We start from the raw sequence: 23,592 nt of genomic DNA, 5'->3' as shown, positions 1-23,592 counted from the left end.
TGCTGGTGTCTTAAAAAAAAATACACAAAATTCCATTATGCAAATTAATTCTAACACATGACTTGAAATAAAACTTTAGACAAATTGATTTTACCAATGTGCCCTTATTTACAAATCGTAACTTTGCTTAAAGTGATACAAAGTAAATTCGAGTGTGCCTATGTACTCGCTGATTTCTCTCATTGAATGGTTTATCTGTCACATATTCATATTTTGACTTGCTGAACTATCCTGCATGTAATGAAATCTCACATATGGTAGGAATGTTGCTTGTGACTGCAGACCAAATTTAAAAATGGATTGAGAAAATTATTTAAATAAGAACCACGGTGTAGAATATCATGTCAGTCATTTTCTCCACAGCAAAAGCTAAATTTTACTTTTGAATAGCATGTGAATCCAATTACTTTGCGCAGATGTTCCACAGGTTCTCAGTTGAATCATTGAATAACATGAGTGATTCGCTGTTAGAGTATTGCACTTTTGCTTTTGGCTGTGTTTTCTGATACACAGGAGCATGTGCATTAAAAATGATATCTTTCATAAATATAGTTCAACAAATAGTGACAACTAGCAAATATTTATGCAATTTTAACATGGCATAGTCGTCTAGCCTACATATGACTCCATAATAAAACTCTTTGGTGTCTTCTGAAATGGCCTGAGCAAGCCATTCAATTGTATCAAACCACCCAACAAAGACATACTCATGGAATCATATCTGACAATGACCTGGATACCACAATTCCTGAGTATGTTCTGATCCGCCAGAAAGGCACAGTGATATACGGTTGTGAAGGGGTTGCCCTGGGAGTCCTTGACATTGACTCTGATCCCAAGACATTTCATTACATCAGGTCAAAAATAGGCAAGGAAACCTCTTTGTGATTACCATCCATTACAGCCGACAGCCCCCTCAGCTGATGAATCAGTTGTAGTTGTCTTCCATGTTGAACACACTTAGAAATAGACAATCCAAATGGTACAAGGTCCACAAACAGCAATGAAATGAATTCTGTTTCAGTGGTTGTTTTGAAAACTGAATACTGGCTAAGATATATTTTCCTGCTTCCCTTCAGAATGCGACATGGAGTGTTTTACATGAAAAAAGACAGGGTCATGGCAGTTTCTGGATAAGCCTGCATAAGTGTTTAACTCAACAAACTATGGCCTCAAGGTCAGAGTGCTGGACCTACGCCAAGGTGACAGATATGTCTAATGTACACAAATATTGTTTCAGTGTCACAGACCAGTAGAATTCAGGCTCATACTGCACTCTTCAGATAAATCTCCTAGATTTCAGACTGGTTTTCTTGTGAGGAGGCACAATACATTACCTACAAGTTATAGGTATGGTATCTCCACCTTTGGTTCTTTTCCCTTTTTCCTCTCCAAGTGTAAATTAATAAAGAGCTTTTATACTGTTGCTTATTGACTGTGCTAAATAATAATAAAATTACAATCTGTTGAATCAGTTTAGGATTTGAAAATCTAAGTAAACAAGTTGTTTATTGTGTAACTAAGTGAACAAAGTACTCAGTCTAAACAATGATTCTATCAATTAACCCAACTTGTTAAGTTTATTTACTAATCTCCTAAAGTTAATATTATATCATCAGTTGCAAAGTCTGAAAATCAAGAGGCCATGGGTGAAATTTAGTAAAATGTATCTAATATCTGGAAATAAAATTTAATTTTTAAGTTTGTTAAATGTTCTTTTGAGACTCCATAACTTTAAAAGTGACTTGATAACCATATGTTTTTGATACAAGCAAATCATTTAAAAAGAGGAACCGATGGAAAATTGTATTACTTGGCAGACAATCGGAGATTGTGAAAAGAAAAAAAAACTTTCATTGCACCTTTCACAATTTCAGTTCAAAATATTTCATAGCTAATAAAATATGTTTTCAAGTGTAGTTATTGTTGTCAGAAAACATGGCATCCAATTTATACAAAGCACAGTTACATAAACAAGAATAAATAAAAATCTGTTTTGGTTAGCTGAGAGCCAGGACAACTATCCTGATCTTAGAGTCATCGAGACGTACAGCATAGAGATCCATGCTGGCCAAAATATCCGTCCACGCTAATCCCATTTTCCCTGCACTTGACCCATATCCTTCTAATCCTTTCCTCACAATGTATTTGTCGAAATGCCTTTTAAATGTTGTTAATGTACCTGCTGGCAGCTCATTCCATATGTGTAACCCCCTCTGTGTAAAAAAAGTTACCCCTCAGGTTCCCTTTTATTCTTTCCCCTCTAATCTTAAACTGATGCTCTCTAGTCCTTGATTACCCAACCATGAGAAAAAGACTTAGTGCATTCACCTTATCCATGCCTCCCATGATTTTATACACCTTTATAAGGTCCCTCTCAGTCTCCTATGCTCTAAAGAAAAAGATCCTAGCTTGTCCAACCTCTCCTATAACTCAGACCATTGAATGCTGAATACACCCTTGTAAATTTCTTCTACGCTATTTTCAGTTTGATAACATTCTTCCTATAGTAAGGTGACCAAAACTGAACACAGTACTCCAAGTGCGGCCTCAACAACATCCTGTATAACTGCAACATAATTTCGCAACTTCTATACTCAGTGCCTGACTGATGAAGGCCAGTGTGCCAAAAGCCTTCCTCACTGCCCTGTCTACCTGTAACTCCACTTTCAGAGAACTGTGTACCTGAACTCCAGGATCCCTCTGTTTCACTACACTCCTTAAGGACCTACGATTCAACATGAAACTCCTACCTTGATTTGATTTTCCAAAATGCAAGACCTCGTACTTATCTATATTAAACTCCAATTGCCATTTCTCAGCCCACTTCCCCAGCTGATCAAGGTCCTGCTGTAATTTCTGACAACTTTCTTCACTGTCCATGATGCCTCCTATTTGAGTGTCATCAGCAATCTTACTGAGCATGCCTAGTATATTCTTATCCAAATCATTGATATAGACAACAAACAGCAATGGGCCCAGTACTGACCCCTGAGGCAGTCCACTAGTCACAGACCTCCAGTCTGACAAACATCCTTCCACTATTACCCTCTGCTGCCTACCATCAAGCCAATTTTGCCAACTTGCCCTGGAGTCCATGTGATCTAACCTTCAGAGCAGCCTACCATGTGGAACCTTATCAAAGGCCTCACTGAAATCCATATAGCTTATGTCTACTGCCCTTCCCTTGTCAACCTTCCTGGTCACTTCATTAAAGAACTCTAACAAATTGTAAGGCATGATCTCCCAGTCACAAAGCCAAACTGACTACACCTAATCAAACCCTGTCTTTCCAAATGCATGTTAATCTTATCCCTCAGAATCTTCTCAGGTAACTTACCCACCACAGATGTTAGGGTTATTTGTCTATAGTTCCCAGGCTTTTCTTTGCAGCCTGTCTTGAATAATTTCACAACATTCGCTAATGTCCAGTCTTCCAGGACTTCACCTATGGTTAAAGATGATGCAGAAATATCAGCCAGGACCCCGACAACCTCATCTCTAGCCTCTTGCAGTGTTCTTGGATATTTTTGGTCAGGACCAGGAGATTTATCCTCATTCTTTCAAAATATTCTTTCAACATTTAATTGGAATTATTATTTCTATCTGAGAAATAGCTTAAAGTTGTTACTCTGGTACTGTGTTATCCTAAATAATGTGCTCACATTTTCATAGATTGTTAGTGCGCATTCACAAGTCTCTATTACCACTGAACCAATACTGTAATTTTGTTACACTGCAGCTATATAGAAAATTGGTAAAGGGAAAGCTTTGATCAGTAAGTACAAATGAAAACGACCAGTTGGTTCATTTAAGAATTGTCCCACACTTTGGTAGCTGGAATGTTATATCATAACACTGCCTTAACAGTCATGTGTACTCTTGTGTGAGACCTGCAAAATGCTAGAAAATCCCAGGTCCCAAGGGGAAAATTATTTGGAAAATTCTTCTTTGACACAATCAGTTGATTGGTGACTATTAAGGGGGCCACTTGCACCGTATCTTTTATTCCACATCCTTCTAAGTGTTGCAATCTCTGCTCTACTTAGAACTTATCAACATGAAACAATCAATGTATTATTTTTAAGTTCAATTTGTGTTCCATGTATCACCTATCAAGCTGAAGAATGACTCTGCAAAATTTTGTTAATGGCATATATTCTATTTGAACTCAGTGACATTCAATGAGGAGTGTAGGAGAGAGCAGAAGGCGTATTATCAGGCATACTTAACTATGAGGTGCCCAATCTGTTAACCTTACAACAGACACATGCATGAGAAGAACTGTGCTACAGAGCGAATTAAGCAATCTCTTAATCGTTGGATTCAATCAAAGCTCTGCAGTCCTGCCATATCCAGTCACAAATGGTAATGCCAGTGATACAGGAGGAGGAAAGTCTGAAAACATTTCCGTTCTGGAGTAGCCCAGCAAGAAAGAGGGAAGCTCTCTATCAATGAACTTCCCTTTTGTTATTCCTCTTTCTTAGTCTCTTTTGATTGTTTAGAATCACATGTCCACAAGGACTCTTACCAATTTTTATAGATGTACCATTGAAAGTATAACCTACCTCACAATTTGGTTTGGCACCTGCTCTTCCCAAGATCAGTGGGCGGCACGGTGGCCCAGTGGTTAGCACTGCTGCCTCACAGCGCCTGTAGACCCGGGTTCAATTCCCGACTCAGGCGACTGACTGTGTGGAGTTTGCACATTCTCCCCGTGTCTGCGTGGGTTTCCTCCGGGTGCTCCGGTTTCCTCCCACAGTCCAAAGATGTGCGGGTCAGGTGAATTGGCCATGCTAAATTGCCCGTAGTGTTAGGTTAAAGGGATAAATGTAGGGGTATGGGTGGGTTGCGCTTCGGCGGGTCGGTGTGGACTTGTTGGGCCGAAGGGCCTGTTTCCACACTGTAAGTAATCTAATCTAATCAGAAGAAACTACAGAGAATTGTGAACACAGCCCGGTTTATCACACAAACCAGCCTCCCATCCATCAACTCCATCTATACTTCCAACTGCCTTGGGAAAGCAACCAACATAACCAAAGACTCCTCCTACCCTGGAAATAATCTCTACCACTCTCTTCAGGCAGGAAGAAGATATAAAAGTTTGAATACGTGTAGGAATAGATTCAAGAACAGCTTCTTCCTTGCTGTTATTAGACTTTTGAATGGACTTCTCAAATGTTAATTCTGATCTGTGTGTGTGTGTGTGTGCACGATGCCTGCAACTGCAATACTATCTTCTGCACTGTGTTCCACACCAGGATGCCCTTTGTATTGTACGATATGCCTGTATAGCACACAAACAGCACTTTTCGTTGTATCTCGGTATGCAATAACAATCAATCAATATTTTTATCTCACCTCCTGAAACGCTAATCTCCTGTTTACCTCTCCACAGATGCTGCCAATATTGCTTTCAGATTTAAGATTTTCAGTATCTGCAATATATTGCTCTTATTTTATTAAAGTATGTTGTGAAATTCAATTGCGGGTCAGACTACTTTAATAATGTTTATTTTATGAGTAGATGATATGCATCTATTAATTACTCGTATTTATTTTGAGTTATATGTTCAGTCTTGTTTGTAAATTAAGTGTAATTACAGATGGTTGAACCACAAACCAACTTGATGTCATAAACCGCAAGTGTGAACATCCAGCGGATTGGCTACGTTTCACGCATAACCATATGTTATCGGTCAGAATTTATTTTTTAAAATCTATTCAATATTTGCCAAAATGTATGTTGAACGCATTAGCAATTTAATATAAGACTAGGATATTTGTTGCACACTGCAACACTTAATGCAAAGTGACACATTTTATACTTTATAAGGATTGGAAATAAAATTGCATAAAATACATTTTAAAGAAACGACTGTAAGATCACTAGATTCAAAACGTTGAATTTGCTTTCTCGGCGCACATTCTGGGCTTTTGCAGCAATTTCTGTTTTTTGAATAAAATTGCATAAATTGCGAATACGTATCTGCATACCCACAAAGAAAACAATGTATCGAATTCTGAGTCATAGTGTCATATGAATTTGCTGGAGATGGTTTGTTTTCAGATTTCTCAGCGACTAGTATTACTGTACGCCCGTGCATTTTTGAACAGGGAAGACATTCTTATTGATGTGGTCTGCTCGCCTCCAACAAAATGAAGCGGCCGGAGTAGGACAGTGGGTGAAGTGCAATGCAATGCCCTTGCGTTCTTTTCGTGTGGAAGCTAAGGGGCCGCGTAGGCCCGCGCGTGCGCACGGTGTTCAGAATGGTCCGGGATCGCTGACTGACCCCTCGAGCTGGAGCGTGCACTGGGGCGACATGGGCCTGACGGGCTGCCGGGGAGAATGAAGCGGGCACGTTCCACTCAGGGAAGCTCGCTCGCGGCTTGGCAACAGCGCGGAGCGTTGCGCGTTTCTTCACGCGGTGACTGTGCAATGTGCGTAACCGACGCTCGTGCATTGTTTTGTCCGACGAAGACTTGAGTCAACTGGGAGGAGACTTGATTCATCGAGCAGCGAAAGCGGAGTGAAGTTGGAGCGGCGCCGTGTGAGGGAATGATCCAGGGATGTCTGTGACCTCTCGACTCGGCCGTCGGATCAATCCTTTCCTCCTTTTCCTGCTCCGCGTCCCGTCTGCTGAAGAATGTGAAAGTTGTCCGGACTCTCGTTTGAGATGAAATATTATTTGACCCTGAAAATAAGAGGAGAGGAAGTGTTTGTGTTCTGAGGTCCTTGAGTGTGGTTGGAGCCGAGGCCGATGCTGAGTTTTGTGTCCAAAAGCCATGCAGCAGCCTTATGATTTCTTCAGTGAAGAGAACAGTTTGAAATGGCGGGGGCTCTTTGTACCAGCTTTACGCAAGGTAACGTTTTTTAAAATAGTTTAAATAGTGCGTTTTAGGAAGAAGATAATAATAAAGTCGAGTATAGCTTGTACATCTCAAATTCGGTTAGCGTGTGATCAATACCATTCGAATTTTAATTATGTAAGTGTGTTTTGGCTACACAGGGTAGGTTATTATTGTACCACTACAGTATTTCTTTTATCAAATTAATTCAGGCTTCTTTCGATCTATTTTTGATTAATTATTGAGGATTTCAAAGAAAATGATATGTAGATTTAGAGCAAAAATTAAATGATTACATGAATTTTACATAGGAGGGTAAGTCACATTAGAGAAGTTGCTGGGTTTCATTTAATTTCTGATGTAAATCAAAGGAATCCAGATGATTGGTTTACTTTCAACATTAAATCTTGATCTTCCGCGTGAAACATCACAGGTAACCTTGACTTTTTGACTTACTGCGCATGCTGAATATAATCTCCGAAGTAATCTGGTTTTACAATTTTAAACACTGCAGTACAGATATACCGTCTGTTTAATTTTAAATTACTTGTAAAAACATGCAAAAGTATTTTTTCCACACAGTATGTTGTAGACAGACTAGTGCAAGGCAGATCACTTGAATCTAGATTGGCAGTTTACCACTGGAACTCAAAGCTCTTCATTAACATTGCAATAGCACTTTATCAAAGAATGTTGAACAAGTTGACATGTATTTGGTTTGGCCACTTGAGATAAAGAAATAACATGTACTTTCAAATTTGATGAGAAACCTATTGTCATTGCTGTGCTGAAGTAGTTTTGTTACAAGAATAATGAGCTTTACATGGTGTTTTTTTTCTGAACAGGATATAATCTTGGTTAAAACATCCATTTTAATTTGTTTTTTTGTAGCACCAGATTTGGTACATTGTACTTTTGTACTAGTAAAATGAGCAACAAGTATTCCAGAGTGGCTGAAGACCACATTGCTGGAATACATAATAGAATTGCAATATTGTTACTGACCATACATCTAAAGTTTCCACTATTACAGAATATAATTTATTGTGCCTTGGAAACTAACCTTTGTGATTCTGAGTATTAAACAAAATGAATTCTACATGTAAATCTTAATATAACTTGAGTGTTTACAGCTTGCTGCATAAGACAGGTTTGATATTAAATTGCCTATTAAACCAAAGCTATACTTTACATTTTTGAAGTTATACTGTAGTATTTTATAAGATCATTTTCTTTTAACATAGATCTGTCCAATATATCTCTATACAAAAATTGCAATACATACCCTTATTGACAAGTGATATTTTTATTAAAAATGTTTGAAATAATTAAGATATTATCTACATTTTGCAGGTGTACAAGAACTAATTTGGTTGATACACGTGTACTGATATTTGTGTGACATCCCTAAAAGGAATACAAAAAATAAATTTTTCATCTTTACAGGTCATTTATAGATTCAGTAAATGTTTGAAGGTACAATTTAAGCTATCTTTTGTTGAACTATGTAAGAATGCAAATTTCAACATTTTCAATATTTGAGCAAATTATTTTTCTTAACTCCAATGGAAATGTTTTTAGATATAATTTAAGCAGCACTACATCAAATGTAACAGTTATTGCATGCATTCATGAGAACTTCCTCATGAAGGAAATCTGATATGCAATCATCATTATGGTATGCATTTTAATAACGTGCATTCCAAATATGGCTGTGTAATTTTGTTTCATTTTGTTTGGTTGATTAGAACTAAAATACATCACAAACACTACCTTGCTTCTGTAGAATATAACCTGGAAATACGAGGCTTAACTCATCTTTGTTTCCATTGTTTAATGACCATAGATGTCCACGCATACCTTTAGATCCCAGATGTGCTTTGATGTTAAGAGTGTATGATATAAACATAGGATTGACTCTTAACAATTACAGTTTAAGCAAATTTTTAAAACAAAGGACTTGTCCAGTGGACTGCCCAAATTGGCTTCACACTGGGCTGCGGTTACTCTGCACCTGATTTAAATTCAACAAGTAGAAAGCTTCAATCAAAAATTGTACTACTGACATTGGCTTGACTCCCTTATTTCATAGTGAGATTTCAATTTACACAATACCCTTTACAACCTAAAGATACCCCAGAACACTCTGCAGCTCATTACATTCTTTTGATGTGTAATCACTGTTGTAATTGGAAAGTTTCAATATTTTAGTTATTTTGAATATTATGTTTAGAAATAAGAGGATGTTACTAATACAATAAGCAGTTGTAATTTCTAATACAACATGTTCAACTCAACATTTTTGTTGACTGAAAATGAAACTGTCAACTGCTATAAACATCAGTAGCTGTGATCTTCCAAATTTGCTTTCATATTTTGATAGGACTTTTTATTAGGAGAAAAATACTTACTTGTACTGCAAATGGAAAATGGGGCATTTAAAATAGGTGTCTGTTTGCAAAATGTGCTTTAGTTGAAACTTTATTGCTGGAACAGCACAGCAGGTCAGGCAGCATCCAGGGAACAGGAGATTCGACGTTTCGGGCACAGGCCCTTCTCCAGCATCTGCAGACCTCACTTTCTCCTCGAAAATGTGCTTTAGGGCAAGCACTGTCATAGAGTCATAGAGTTGGTTTAGTTAATTGCTGTGAAATATAGTTACATTGCAACAATTGCAGACATGAAGTGTAAAGAATGGCACATAACTGGTAAAGATCCCTGTTACATTGGCTGTGAATTATAGCTTCCTGTTAGAGAATAGACAAGTAGGAGGCTGGAAAAACGCAGCAAGCCAGGCAGCATCAGGAGGTGGAGAAATCAACATTTCGGGTATAACTCCTGTTATAAGATGTCTGTTAAAGTCTTAATATTTCATGAGTGTTGGATCTAACACGTGCTAAACAATTTATGAAATAAATTCTGTAAATTTATTAATTGACTATATTTTAGTTGGATTTATTATTTCTCATTTCTTTTAATAAAGAAGTTCTGTTTCAAGATATATTAATGTCATATTTTTACCAATGCCATTTGTGCATTGCTGCTGGCTGCAGGAACTGTAGATGTGGCAACACCCTCTTTCACATGGGGAAGTACGTTGCTTTTTGCTTTCAACTTTCCAAGACCACCCAATTCAAATTGATATGTGATAACCAACTGCAATCTCTTTTATCTTTAATGAAAATAGTGATGTGCATAATTATATTAGTGAATAATGAAGGCCAACAGATTTAAGTTTGATTTATTATGCATTAGCTGGTCTTAGGATAACAATGTAAAGTGCACAGCTAAGCTCACTGTTTGGGGAAAAAAAAAGTTGCAGGCCTGAACAACCATCTGTCTGCAGTGCTGAAGACTTGTGTACTATTTCTGACTACTTCACTAGCCAAGTTGTTCTAATATAGTCTGACTTTGGCCTCTACCCCAGCAGTGTTCATGATTACCCTAGTATGTCCTATCCATGCACAATAAGACAATTCTAACCTAGCTGGTATCTGGGCTATCTGCTTTCATGCAGCCATCAGTGAACTGAAAGTACAAGTCATCAATACTGCCATAAAGTGGTGATGTCAGTAGCTTGTTTGTTGATGGTAAGCTTGTACTCTGTCAACCCTCAATGCAGTCTTGAGCCAAATATAGATACAAAAGCTGAATTCCAAAAGAGAGGTGTGAGCAGCTGCCATTTATCTCAAAGCAACATTTGATTGAGTACAACACCAAAGATCCCTCACAAAATTTGAGATTCTTGCAATTGAAGTGGAAAGCAGTGGTTAATGGGCAAGTCATCCAATTTAAAGTCACAGAGATGTACAGCATGGAAACAGACCCTTCGGTGCAATTTGTTCATGCCGACCAGATATCCTAACCTAATCTAGGCCCATTTGCCAGCACTTAGCCCATATCCCTCTAAACGCTTCCTATTCACATACCCATCCAGAGGCCTTTTAAATATAGTCCACCACTGCCTGTGACAGCTCATCCTCTCCACACACCAACCTGTCTGTGAAAAAGTGGTCCCTTTTATACCTTCCCCTCTCGCCTTCAAACCTATGCTCTCTAGTTCTGCACTCCCCCATTCCAGGGAAAATACCTTGTCTATTTACCCTCTCCATACCCCTCATGATTTTAAAACCTCTATAAGGTCACCCTTCAGCCTCCGACACACCAGGGAAAACAGCCCCAGCCTGTTCAGCCTCTCCCTATAGCTCAAATCCTCCAACTCTGGCAACATCTTTGTAAATCTTTTCTGAACCCTTTCAAGTTTCACAACATCCTTCCGATAGGAAGGAGACCAGAATTGCTCGCAATATTCCAACAGTGGCCAAACCAATGTTCTGTACAGCTGCAACGTGATCTTCCAACTCCTATACTCACTGCTCTGCCCAATAAAGGAAAGCATACCAAACGCTGCCTTCACTATCCTGTCTACCTGCAACTCCACTTTCAAGGAACTGTGAACTTGCAATCCAAGGTCTCTTTGTTCAGCAACAGTCTCAGGACCTTACTGTTAAGTGTATAAGACCTGCTGTAATTTGCTTTTCCAAAATGCAGTACCTTGCATTTATCTAATTTGAATTCCATCTGCACTCCTTAGCCTGTTGGCCCATCTGATCAAGATCCCATCGTACTCTGAGTTAACCTTCTTCACTGTCCACTACGCCTCCAACTTTGGTGTCATCTGCAGACTTACTAACTTTACCTTGTATGTTCACAATTTCTGAAATTATCCTAGATACAAAGTAGGTTGTCAATACACCAATCACAGCAATGCAACAATATTGATGTATGAATCTTCCAGGGAAGTATGTTCAGCCATATTAAATTCTACTACTTCAGCAAATGCTCAGCAACTACATTCAATTGCTTCAACTATATCATCTGTCCAAAGTTAGATTAGGCATTGGATTGTTTGTTAATATTCACTGCAATCATCAATTCTCCAGCAAAGAATCTGCCTGTGATAGTCGACAAGAGGGCATAGATGATAACTAGACCTGCACTAAATAAGAGCAGGCACTATCTGTGCTGCACGACTGGCTAGACAATGATCACCTTGAACCAGGAAAAGCACGGAAATGTCTCCAATAAAACTTTAAACAAAATCACTGTTGCTGCGTACCTAACCAGTGATATCATTCTTAGCCATCTGAACTGTGCAACGCATGTCAACTCTCAATACAAGAATAGGACAGAGGCTAAGTACTTTAATGAGTGATACACTTTTTAATTCATCAAAATCTTTCTAAACTACATAGTTCAAATAAGGAGAGGAATAATCCGTATTCTACTGGTTGGAAGCCGTTAGAATAGTCAAGAGGTTTGACACCATCTAGACAATTTCCATCACCTCCTTCAGTGGTGCACTGAGTTAGCTATATAGACTGAAATTAGAACATGCTGTAGCAGTGCATCAAGGCTACTTTGATAGTACTTTTTCTAGTCACCGAGAAGGGCAAGGATATCAATTGTGTAGTATCACATTCAAGGTCCCCTTAAAGCCCTATTCAATCCTGATGTGGACACCGATCTCATTCCTTCATTTTCACAGACCTTGAATTGCCCATATTACACCATTGTAGGTGCACCCAAATCACAAGCACTTAGAGTGTTTCTGGAAAGGCCCACCACTTCACTATGACTAGGGATGGCTAACAAATATGAAATGATCAAGTTCCTACTGAGAACAAGCTTAAAAGGTACCCTTGTGTTAGAGAAAAGGAGAAACAACACTTTTTGCTGCAAGTGGGCACAGCCTGATTTTTAATCTGAGATTTACAAATGGAACTGAACCCTGTACGGTCAACAGTAATTTTCTCACTTTCAGTCTTACTAATGAAGCTGCTGAGATGAGTAGACCTAGGAAACTGTCCTAAGAGCTTGTGCAGTATTGGTGGGCTTGGGATGACTGGACTTCAGTAACTACAACTGTCTTCCTCTTGAGTTAAGTATAAGCTCAGCCGGTGAGGGGTTTTCTCCCTGATTCCCCTTGACTTAAATTTTGCTAGAGTTCCTGGATCTGAGGGCAGTTGCTCTCACCAATTCATCTGGAATTCATCTCTTTCACTTCTGTTTCTCATATTTGCACAAGGTTGTAATAATGTCTGGAATTGAGTGGACCTGGAGGATCTTATTGAAATTATGTTTGTAATTATCTTTATTTTCTTGATGTATCTACAAAATGTCCATTTTTGAAATTTCATAAGCTATCTCCAGGTAATTCTGAATTTAACATTTTTTATGCTCTATAACTAATGTCAACCAATACAAGAAATAGCTAATACTTTCAGGGAAGTTTTGATCTACAGGGCCTAGCTGATTTTGGACACAATACCATAATACAAAAGTGTCAACACTACTACAACAAAACGATTTATACCTCAGAAATAATTGTATTTGCGTCAGAAATTGGTGGAATAATATTTGAGCTTTTGACTCTTACCACTAATAAATTACTGGATCTGTTGTGACTTGCAGGGGCAGAGAGGTTTGGCATGAATTCCAATTCGCTACAGGTTGTTGAACAATTTGCAGTACTCCTCTACTGATAGTTTTACTAAACCTTAAAAGAATTGCACACTTGGCATGAACCTTCCCAGTAAAGTTCATTACATTTTCTTAAATTGCTGTATTTGCTTGCTTTGTCTGAATTTTTCACATTGCTGCCATTTGGGGCTGTTTACATTGTGTCTTACGAACCCAAGTAATATGAATTACGATCGTGACTTGCTACTCAGGTTTGATGGCCCAGAAAAGTAATAATTTGGAGGTGCCGGTGTTGGACTGGGATGTTCAAAGTTAAAAATCACACAACACTAGGTTATAGTCCAATAGGTTTATTTGGAAGCACTAGCTTTCGGAGTGCTGCTCCTTCATCAGGTGGTTGTCAGAAAAGTGATAGTTAAACTGTGGAACCCTGAATACTGCAGATAGCGGATCTCTGCTAGATGTTTTACTTAAAAACGAAGTCTTTTAAGAACTTCTTGATATTCTTATGTATGTCTTGTCATTCATACACTTGTTGGTGACTGAGGGCAGTAATTTTTAGGATGCAAAGCTACTTCATCCATCGAAGATATAAATTATGAATGATTTGACAACAACTGTCATATCATGCCAGAGTAGTAGTGGATAAAATAAATGGATTTTGTTTTCATCCAGCTATCCTGATGAAAGCACTTTGATTGTTCCTGGTGGTGATACTGATTCAATAATTCATGCCTTGAGAATGTCTTACATTTCACATGACTACCCTACCATTCATTCATAACCTCTTAAGGATTAATGCTACAGTTTGCAAAAGCAGCTGCATTGTCAAGATCTTGTATTTTTGCTTGTTCTTTGTTCTGTACTATTTTTCTCTCTCACTTCACTCTTTATCTTTTCTTTCTGTTATTATCAGGTTTTAGTTCATTGCTAAGACCCTGTTTTTCTTTTTAATTTGTTCTTCTTTCTCTGTCCTTTAAATTTCACTGGTTAAGGTGACTCGTAATTGGGCTTGATGCTTGTGAGGTCACAGATGTGATGTTGATGTGCTGTGTTATTCATCATTCAGCATAGAAACCAACACTTTGGTCTAACTCAGTTAGAGACAAAAAAAAAACTGCAGGTGCTGGAATCCAAGGTAGACATACAAGAGGCTGGAAGAACACAGCAAGCTAGACAGCATCAGGAGGTGGACAAGTCAACATTTGTGTGTTACTTCTCCATCTCCTGGTGCTGCCTGGCTTGCTGTGTTCTTCCAGCCTCCTGCTTGTCTACCTTTTGTTCAGCTCGTCCATGCGGACCAAATTTCCAGGCTAAACTAGTCCCACTTTGGCAATTTGTGCCAATTTTGGTATCCATGGGGATGGCCTCAACTGGGACCTTGGGTTCATGTCACACTATGGGTGATCCAACTGCACTACATACCTAGACTCACTCACTCGCTCGTTCACTCTCCTGCAGACCCAAACACTCATGCAGACTCTGTCTCATACACTCACGCACACCCTCTCTCAGACTTGTATCCATTTACACACACACACACACACACACATGCACACACAGGTGTTCGTGGGGTGAATTTGTATTTACAGAGTTCTGTTTTATTTTGCTCAAAAATTCATGTAAGATTCTATAAATCCCTTTATTAGAAATAAAATCAATCTGATTATTGAGGCACAGACAGCCTCACACAGGGCACCGCACTGTATTATCTGAGACGACATGGCACCTATTGTTAAAGTTCACTTGAGAATGTAACTTTTAAAAAAAATAGTTCTGGGATTTATATATGAAAGAACTGAAACATAGTCATTCTAAAAGATGAGAGACTTAACAAACAACCTAGGTCTTTGTCAATATATAATTTCAGTTTCATCACACTGTAAACTTTTACTATAAATTCTGTGTGTTATGAACTTATACTCCCCAACCATGTGATGAAGGAGCAGCGTTCTGATAGCTAGCGCTTCCAAATAAACTTGTTGGACTGTTATCTGGTGTTATGCGATTTTTAACTTTGTAACCCCAGTCAAACACTGGCTCCTCCAAATAATCAGTCCCACTTGCCTGCATTTGGCCCATATCCCTCTATATGTTGTTGATATAAGTAGGGAAGATGTGTTGGGTAGGCTAGAGGTTATTAAAGTGGATAAATCCCTAGGACCGGATGGGACCTATCCCAGGTTGCTTAGGGAGGCGAGAGAGGAAATGGCTGGGGCCCTACCAGATATCTTTGTGGCATCCTTAAATACAGGTGAGGTGCCGGAGGACTGAAGGGTTGCTCATGTTGCCCCCCTGTACAATAAGGGTAGTAGGGATATTCTGGGTATTCTGGGTAACATCGAACAATTCTTCCGCCGCCTTCGCCACATCGAACAATTCTTCCGCCGCCTTCGCCTCCGTGCCTTCTTCTTCAATCAAGACTCTCGCCCACCCTCTGACGACCCCTTCTCCCACCTCCAACACACCCCGTCCACCTGGACACCCCGTGCTGGCCTCCTACCTGCCCTCGACCTCTTCATAGCAAACTGCCGCCGCGATATTAACCGCTACCTGAACTCCCACAACCCTCCCACCCACTCCAACCTCTCACCCTCGGAACGCGCAGCCCTCCACTCCCTCCGTTCCAACCCCAACCTCACCATCAAACCAGCTGACAAGGGAGGCGCAGTAGTAGTTTGGCGCACTGACCTTTACACCGCTGAGGCCAAACGCCAGCTCGCAGATACCTCCTCCTACCGTCCCCTTGACCATGACCCCACCCCCCACCACCAAACCATCAACTCCCAGACCATCCATAACCTCATCACCTCAGGGGACCTCCCATCCACCGCCTCCAACCTCATAGTCCCACAACCCCGCACCGCCCGTTTCTACCTCCTGCCCAAAATCCACAAACCTGACTGCCCCGGACGACCCATCGTCTCAGCCTGCTCCTGCCCAACCGAACTCATCTCGGCATACCTCGACACGGTCCTGTCCCCATTAGTCCAAGAACCTCCCACCTACGTTCGTGACACCACCCACGCCCTCCACCTCCTCCAGGATTTCCGCTTCCCCGGTCCCCAACGCCTCATCTTCACCATGGACATCCAGTCCCTGTACACCTCCATCCCCCATCACGAAGGACTCAAAGCACTCCGCTTCTTCCTTTCCCGCCGTACCACCCAGTACCCTTCCACCGACACCCTCCTTCGACTGACCGAACTGGTCCTCACCCTGAACAACTTTTCTTTCCAATCCTCCCACTTTCTCCAAACAAAAGGAGTAGAAAAGGGCACCCGCATGGGCCCCAGCTATGTCTGCCTCTTCGTAGGGTATGTGGAACAATCCATCTTCCGCAACTACACTGGCCCCACCCCCCATCTTTTCCTTCGCTACATTGATGACTGTATCGGCGCTACCTCGTGCTCCCACGAGGAGGTTGAACAGTTCATCCACTACACTAACACCTTCCACCCCGACCTCAAATTCACCTGGACAGTCTCGGACTCCTCCCTCCCCTTCCTAGACCTTTCTGTTTCTATCTCAGGCGACCGAATCAACATGGACATCTACTACAAACCAACCGACTCCCACAGCTACCTGGACTACACCTCCTCCCATCCTGCCCCCTGTAAAAATGCCATCCCATTCTCCCAATTCCTTCGTCTCCGCCGCATCTGCTCCCAGGAGGACCAGTTCAAAATACGTACAACACAGATGGCCTCCTTCTTCAAGGACCGCAATTTCCCCCCCGACGTGGTCGACGGTGCCCTCCACCGCATCTCCTCCACTTCCCGCTCCTCCGCCCTTGAGCCCCGCCCCTCCAACCGCCACCAGGACAGAACCCCACTGGTCCTCACCTACCACCCCACCAATCTCCATGTACAGCGCATCATCCACCGTCACTTCCGCCACCTCCAAACAGACCCCAGCACCAAGGATATATTTCCCTCCCCTCCCCTATCAGCTTTCCGTAGAGACCACTCCCTCCGCGACTCCCTTGTCAGATCCACACCCCCCACCGACCCAACCTCCACTCCCGGCACCTTCCCTTGCAACCGCAGGAGGTGCAACACTTGCGCCCACACCTCCCCCCTCACTTCTCTCCAAGGCCCCAAAGGAAACTTCCATATCCGCCACAGATTCACCTGCACCTCCACCCACATCATCTACTGCATCCGCTGCAGCCGGTGTGGCCTCCTGTATATTGGGGAGACAGGCCGCCTACTTGCGGAGCGATTCAGAGAGCACCTCTGGGCCACCCGGACGAACCAACCCAACCACCCTGTAGCACAGCATTTCAACTCCCCCTCCCACTCCACCGAGGATATGCAGGTCATTGGACTCATCCACCGCCAAACCACAACAACGCGACGGTCGGAGGAGGAGCGTCTTATCTTTCGACTGGGAACCCTCCAACCACAGGGGATGAACTTGGACTTCACCAGTTTCTTCATCCCCCCTCCCCCCACCTTGTCTCAGCCGAATCCCTCCAGCCCGGCACCGCCTTCCTGACCTGCAGTCTTCTTCTTGACCTCTCCGCCTCCATCCTACTCCGACCTATCACCCTCACCTTGACCTCTTTCCACCTATCACATTTCCAACGCCCCTCTTCCAAGTCCCTCCTCCCTACCTTTTATCTTCTCCTGCTGAACACTCTCTGCTCATTCCTGAAGAAGGGCCTGTGCCCGAAACGTCGAATCTCCTGTTCCCTGGATGCTGCCTGACCTGCTGTGCTGTTCCAGCAATAAAGTTTCAACTATTCTGGGTAACTACAGACCAGTGTGCCTGACGTCAGTGGTTGGAAAGTTACTGGAGAAGGTACTGAGGGATAGGATCTATTTGTATTTAGAACAGAGTGGGCTTATCAGTGATAGGCAACATGGTATTGTGCAGGGGAGATCGTGCCTTACCAACTTAAGAGTTCTTCAAGAAAGTGACCAAGTTGATAGATGAAGGAAGGACTACTAATGTCACATACATGGACTTTAGTAAGGCATTTGATAAGATTCCCCATGGTAGACTAATGGAGAAAATGAAGTAATATGGTGTGCAGGGTGTTCTAGCTAGGTGGATAAAGAACTGGTTGAGCAACAGGAGACAGAGTAGTAGTTGAAGGGAGTTTCTCGAAATGGAGAAAGGTGACCAGTGGTGTTCCACAGGGGTCAGTATTGGGGCCACCGTTGTTTGTGTTATACATCAATGATCTGAAAGAGGGCACTGTTGGTATGATCAGCAAGTTTGCAGATGACACGAAGATTGGTGGAGTAGCAGAAAACATAAGGCACTGTCAGAGAATACAGGAGGATATAGATAGACTGAAGAGTTGGGCGGAAAAGTGGCAGATGGTTTTCAATCCAGACAAATGCGAGGTGATGCATTTAGGCAAGACTAATTCAAGAGCGAATTATACAATGAATGGAAGAGCCTTGGGAAAAGTTGATGGGCAGAGAGATCTGGGAGTGCAGGTCCATTGTACCCTGAAGGTTGCTGCACAGGTGGATAGAGTGGTCAAGAAGGCATATAGTATGCTTGCCTTCATTGGAAGGGGTATTGAGCATAAGAGCTGGCAAGTCATGTTAACATTGTACAAGACATTGGTTTGGCCGCATTTGGAATACTGTGTACAGTTCTGGTCGCCACATTACCAAAAGGATGTGGACGCTTTGGAGAGGGTGCAGAGAAGGTTTACGAGGATGTTGCCTGTATGGAAGGTGCTAGCTGTGAAGAAAGGTTGAGTAGGTTAGGTTTATTTTCATTAGAAAAAAGGAGATTGAGGAGGGACCTGATTAAGGTTTACAAAATCATGAAAGGTATAGACAGGGTGGATAGAGACAAGTATTTTCCCAGGGTGAAGGATTCAATAACGAGAGGTCACGCTTTCAAGGTGAGAGGTGGAAAGTTTAAGGGAGATGCACGTGGCAAGTACTGACACAGGGTGGTGGGCATGTGGAACGCATTGCCAACAGAGGTGGTGGAGGCAGGCACGGTAGATTCATTTAAGATGTGTCTGGATAAATGCATGAGTAGATGGGGAGTAGAGGGATACAGATGCTTAGGAATTGACCGACAGGTTTAGACAGTAGATTTGGATCGGCTCAGGTTTGGAGGGCCGAAGGGCCTGTTCCTGGGCTGTATATTTTCTTTTTTCTTTGTATACATTTTCTACTCATATTTATCCAAATGTCTTTTAAATGTTGTAACTGTAAATGTACTACTACTTCTTCTGGCAATTCATTCCACACATGAACCACTCTCTGTTTGAAAACGTTGCCCCTCAGGTACGTTTTAAATCTTTATCCTCTCTACTTAAAAATATGCCATCTAGTTTTGAACTCCCTTACCCTTCGGAAAAGATCTTTGCTATTCACCATAGCTATGCCCCTCACAATTTTATAAACCTCTAAAAGATCAGCCTTCAACCTCCTACGCTCCAGTGAAAAAGGCGCAAGCCTGTCCAGCATCTCCTTATAACTCAAAATCTCCACTCTCAGCAACATTCTTGTAAATCTCTTCTGAACCCTTGTCAATTCAATAATATTCTTCCTGTACTCTCAAAGTGCCCTCAACAATGTCCTGTACAACCTGAACATCATGCCCTGCCTCCTTTACTCAGTGGCCTAAGCAATGAAGGCAAGCATGCTAAACACCTTTTTAACCACCTTGTCAATCTGTGAATTGAATTTTTATCACATGTACTGAGGCACAGTGAAAAGTTTTGTCTTGCGAGCAATACAGGCAGATCACATAGTTAAGTAGCATAGATAAGTAAATTGAGCTTTGAGAAGATTTCTAGCTCAGATTGAAGTTCTGGATGTAGGTTTGCTCACTGAGCTGGAAGGTTCGTTTTCAGATATTTTGTCAATATACTAGGTAACATCTTCAGTGAGCCTCCAAATGAAGTACTGGTGGTGTTGCCCACTTTCTATTTATATATTTGAGTTACCTAGGGTTAGTGATGTCATTTCCTGTGGTGACATCATTTCCCACGGTGATGTCATTTCCAGTTCTTTTTCTCAGGGGGTGGTAAATGGGATCCAAGTCAATGTGTTTGTTGATAGAATTTCAGTTGCAATGCCAATTCTAGGAATTCTCATGCGTGTCTCTGTTTGGCTTGTCCTAGGGTGGATGTGTTGTCCCAGTTGAAGTGCTGTCCCTCTTCATCCGTATGTAAGGATACTAATGAGAGTGGGTCATGTCATTTTGTGGCTAGTTGATGTTCGTGTATCCTGGTGGCTAGTTTTCTGCCTGTTTGTCCAATATAGTGTTTGTTACAGTTCTTGCAAGGTATTTTGTAAATGACATTAGTTTTGCTTATTATCTGTATCGGGTCTTTCAAGTTCATTAGCTGCTGTTTTAGTGGTTTGTTGGGTTTGTGGGCTACCGTGATGCCAAGGGGTCTGAGTAGGACAAAAGGCAAAAAAACTAGCCACCAGGATACATGGCATTCCAACCTGAACTCTCTCAACAAACACATTGACTTGGATCCCATTTGCCACCCCCTGAGAAAAAGAACAGGAAATGACATCACCACAGGAAATAATGTCACCACAGGAAATGACATCACTAACCCTAGGGAACTCAAACATATAAATAGAAAGTGGGCTACACCACCAGTGCTTCATTCAGAGACTCACTGAAGATGTTACCTACTGTGGTGACAAAATGTCTGAAAATAATCTTCCAGCTCAGCAAGCAAACCCGCATCCAGATAAGTAAATAATAGTTAACAACAGTTGCCTGATGAAGAAGAGAAGTTGTTGGGCCTTTGTAACCAGTGCGTCCAATGAAGAGTCCAAGAAAGCTTGTTGTGGATGACCACTCCCTGGAGCTTGACACTCTCCACTCGTCCTACCTCTATGCTGTTAATGTGTAGGGGGGCATGAATAATCTTTTGCTGAAAGTCAATAATGAGTTCCTTGGTTTTGCTGGCATTGAGAGCTAGGTTGTTCTCAGTGCACCATTTTTCCAGGTCTTCTACCTCCCGTCTGCAGTCTGTTTTGTTGCCATCTGAGATTCGACCGACTATAGTGGTAGTATCAACAAACTTGTAAATGGCCTTAGTCTGATAATTGGCAACGCAGTCATGGGTATAGAGTGAGTACAGTAGGGGGCTGAGTACAGCCCCTGGGGGGGCTCCAGTGTTGAGTGTTAGTGAGGATGAGATATTGTCCCCAATCTGCGCTGATTGTGGCTGTGGGTCAGGAAACAGGATCCAGTTGCAGAGAGTGGAGCTTAGTCTAAGATCACTAAGTTTAGTAATCAGTCTCGGGATAATAGTGTTGAAGGCTGTACTGTAGTCAACGAGTATGATTCTTACATAGCTGTTCGTGGTGTCAAGATATTCTATGGAGGAGGGAAGGGCAAATGATATGGCCCCTGATATGGATCTGTTGCTCCAATAGGCAAATTGCAGTGGGTCAAGAGTAGTGGGGAGGCTGGAGTTGATTAATGCCATGACCAACCTTTCAAAGTACTTCATGACCTCCGAAGTTATGGCCACTGGGCGGTAATCATTGATTATATGCTGCATGAGCCTTCTTAGGCACAGGGTTGATGTTGACACTCTTGAAACAGGCAGGGACAGTGGCCTGCAGCAGGGAGAGGGTGAAGATGTCCGAGAAGACGTCTGCCGGTTGATCTGCTCACGCTCTGAGTGTCGCAATTTACAAAGAGCTATGTATCTGAACTCCTAGGTCCTGTTTGACAACACTACCCAGGGCCCTACTGTTAACTGTACAAGTCCTGCCCTTGTTCATCTTACTAAAATGCAATATCTCTTGTTTATCCAAATTAAATTCCACCTGCCAGTCCGCAGCCCGTTGGCCCAGTTGATCAAGATCCCTTCATAATCTTAGATAATCTTTTTCACTGTCGACTATAACACCCATCTTGGTGTTATCTCCTACTTTCTAACCATGGCTCCAAAATTTTCATCTGAATTATTTATGTAAATGATAAACAACAGTGGACCCTTATTAATTAGAATGTCCAGCAATTTTTTGTGAAAATATAATATTCTCGAAAGGTGAGGCAAAAGTGATTGATGTTTATGCCACTTTTTGCATGACATGTCTTGTCAATGATGTTAGGGCCCTGAATCCCTTAATTCCAGACTAAAAGAACTCTTAATAAGAAATCACACGCAAAACTGTTCTGATTATTTTCATGCATTGACGTACTGATGTTCCTATTTCCTTTTGTTTTATTTTCTTCAATTCTTTTCATTGTCTAATATTTCATGATCTTCTTCATATAACATTTTTAAAAAAAGACGTTTTTGTGATATTTACCTTTTAATCTCCATGTTTCCATTGTCTGCTTTGAAGTTTCTGCAGCTTTTAAAACAAACAAACATTTGGCTTCAAAATTAGTTCTAAAGCTACTACATTACATTCTTCAAATAACAACCTGAAAGTAATTTTGGTATTAGAGAAGGATAAATAAGCTGAACGGATGTGTATTTAATAATAAAACACAACTACCGTTAAACTGCAGTCGTTTATTGTGCAATATTCATATTGGTAGAATTCTGTATATATAGTCTGAGTGTAAGCTTTTGTCACAGAAAATCAGAAGTATGGTTTGAATGGTCACTTTATGTTTACGACGTTGTCCAAGAGAACAAGCATCTTTTTTTTGTGTTTATCTAACTATCAGTTTTGGGGAGAAAAATGCCATGACAGATCTCTCAAAAACATTGTTACAGGTGAAACTATTTTACTTTGAAATTGATTCAATTACATTCCTTGCAGATCCACAGTTTATTAGATTTTAAATTATCTTTCTTGTAAGTAACCTTTTATGGATTGGCGTTATTAAATTAAATTCTAGCGTGAGGTAGCATAAATAAAACAGATTCTTCTAACGCAGCAAACTGGAAATAGAGGTGTTTTCAAAAACATATTGATTTGGTTAAGATGCTTTCCATATTTGCTTGCTTTCCTATAGTAGGTGAATGCATTATTTACCATTACCAAATATAGTTGACAATTTTTGCAATATAACTCTTGCTTTGCATATTGACTTCAACTGTCGTTTGATTTTAGCCAATTTTGCAAAGTGACTGACAATAGGTGCCTACTTTCTGAAAAGTACTTGCAGCTTACAACAATAATTTATTTTTAAATCACAGTATTTATGCTTTGTGTGGTACAATTTAAATAGAACAGAATTTCTGACCGAAATGGGTTGGGATATTTTTAAGTCACCTTAAATTAAGAATTTTTTTTTGTTTTATATTCTACAATATTCTCACCTTTTATAGGTAATGGG

The 23,592-nt window shown here is 41.0% G+C and overlaps 1 protein-coding gene across 5 annotated transcripts in view; it reads left to right on the top strand.

Moving 5' to 3' along the window:
* The first annotated feature begins 1,079 nt into the window (after positions 1-1,079).
* sos2 (son of sevenless homolog 2 (Drosophila)) overlaps positions 1,080-23,592 on the top strand; it is a 104,846-nt gene continuing 82,333 nt past the window's right edge. For 2 of the 5 annotated variants that reach the window (XM_043697602.2, XM_043697601.2), the window contains exon 1: positions 5,746-6,864. In XM_043697602.2, coding sequence (XP_043553537.1) covers positions 6,787-6,864 — 78 coding nt within the window. In that variant the 5' untranslated portion in view covers positions 5,746-6,786. Of the gene's footprint in view, positions 1,351-5,739; positions 6,865-23,592 lie in introns of those variants that run through there. The other 3 variants (XM_087989844.1, XR_015757901.1, XM_087989843.1) reach the window with 3 other exon arrangements.

This window comes from Chiloscyllium plagiosum, unplaced genomic scaffold, assembly GCF_037043375.1.
Source record: "Chiloscyllium plagiosum isolate Xiang-an unplaced genomic scaffold, Cpla_swu_hap1 HiC_scaffold_8, whole genome shotgun sequence".
Taxonomy (NCBI): domain Eukaryota; kingdom Metazoa; phylum Chordata; class Chondrichthyes; order Orectolobiformes; family Hemiscylliidae; genus Chiloscyllium; species Chiloscyllium plagiosum.
Note: the sequence above shows the minus strand (reverse complement) of the source record. Positions and strands in the feature narration are given on the sequence as shown.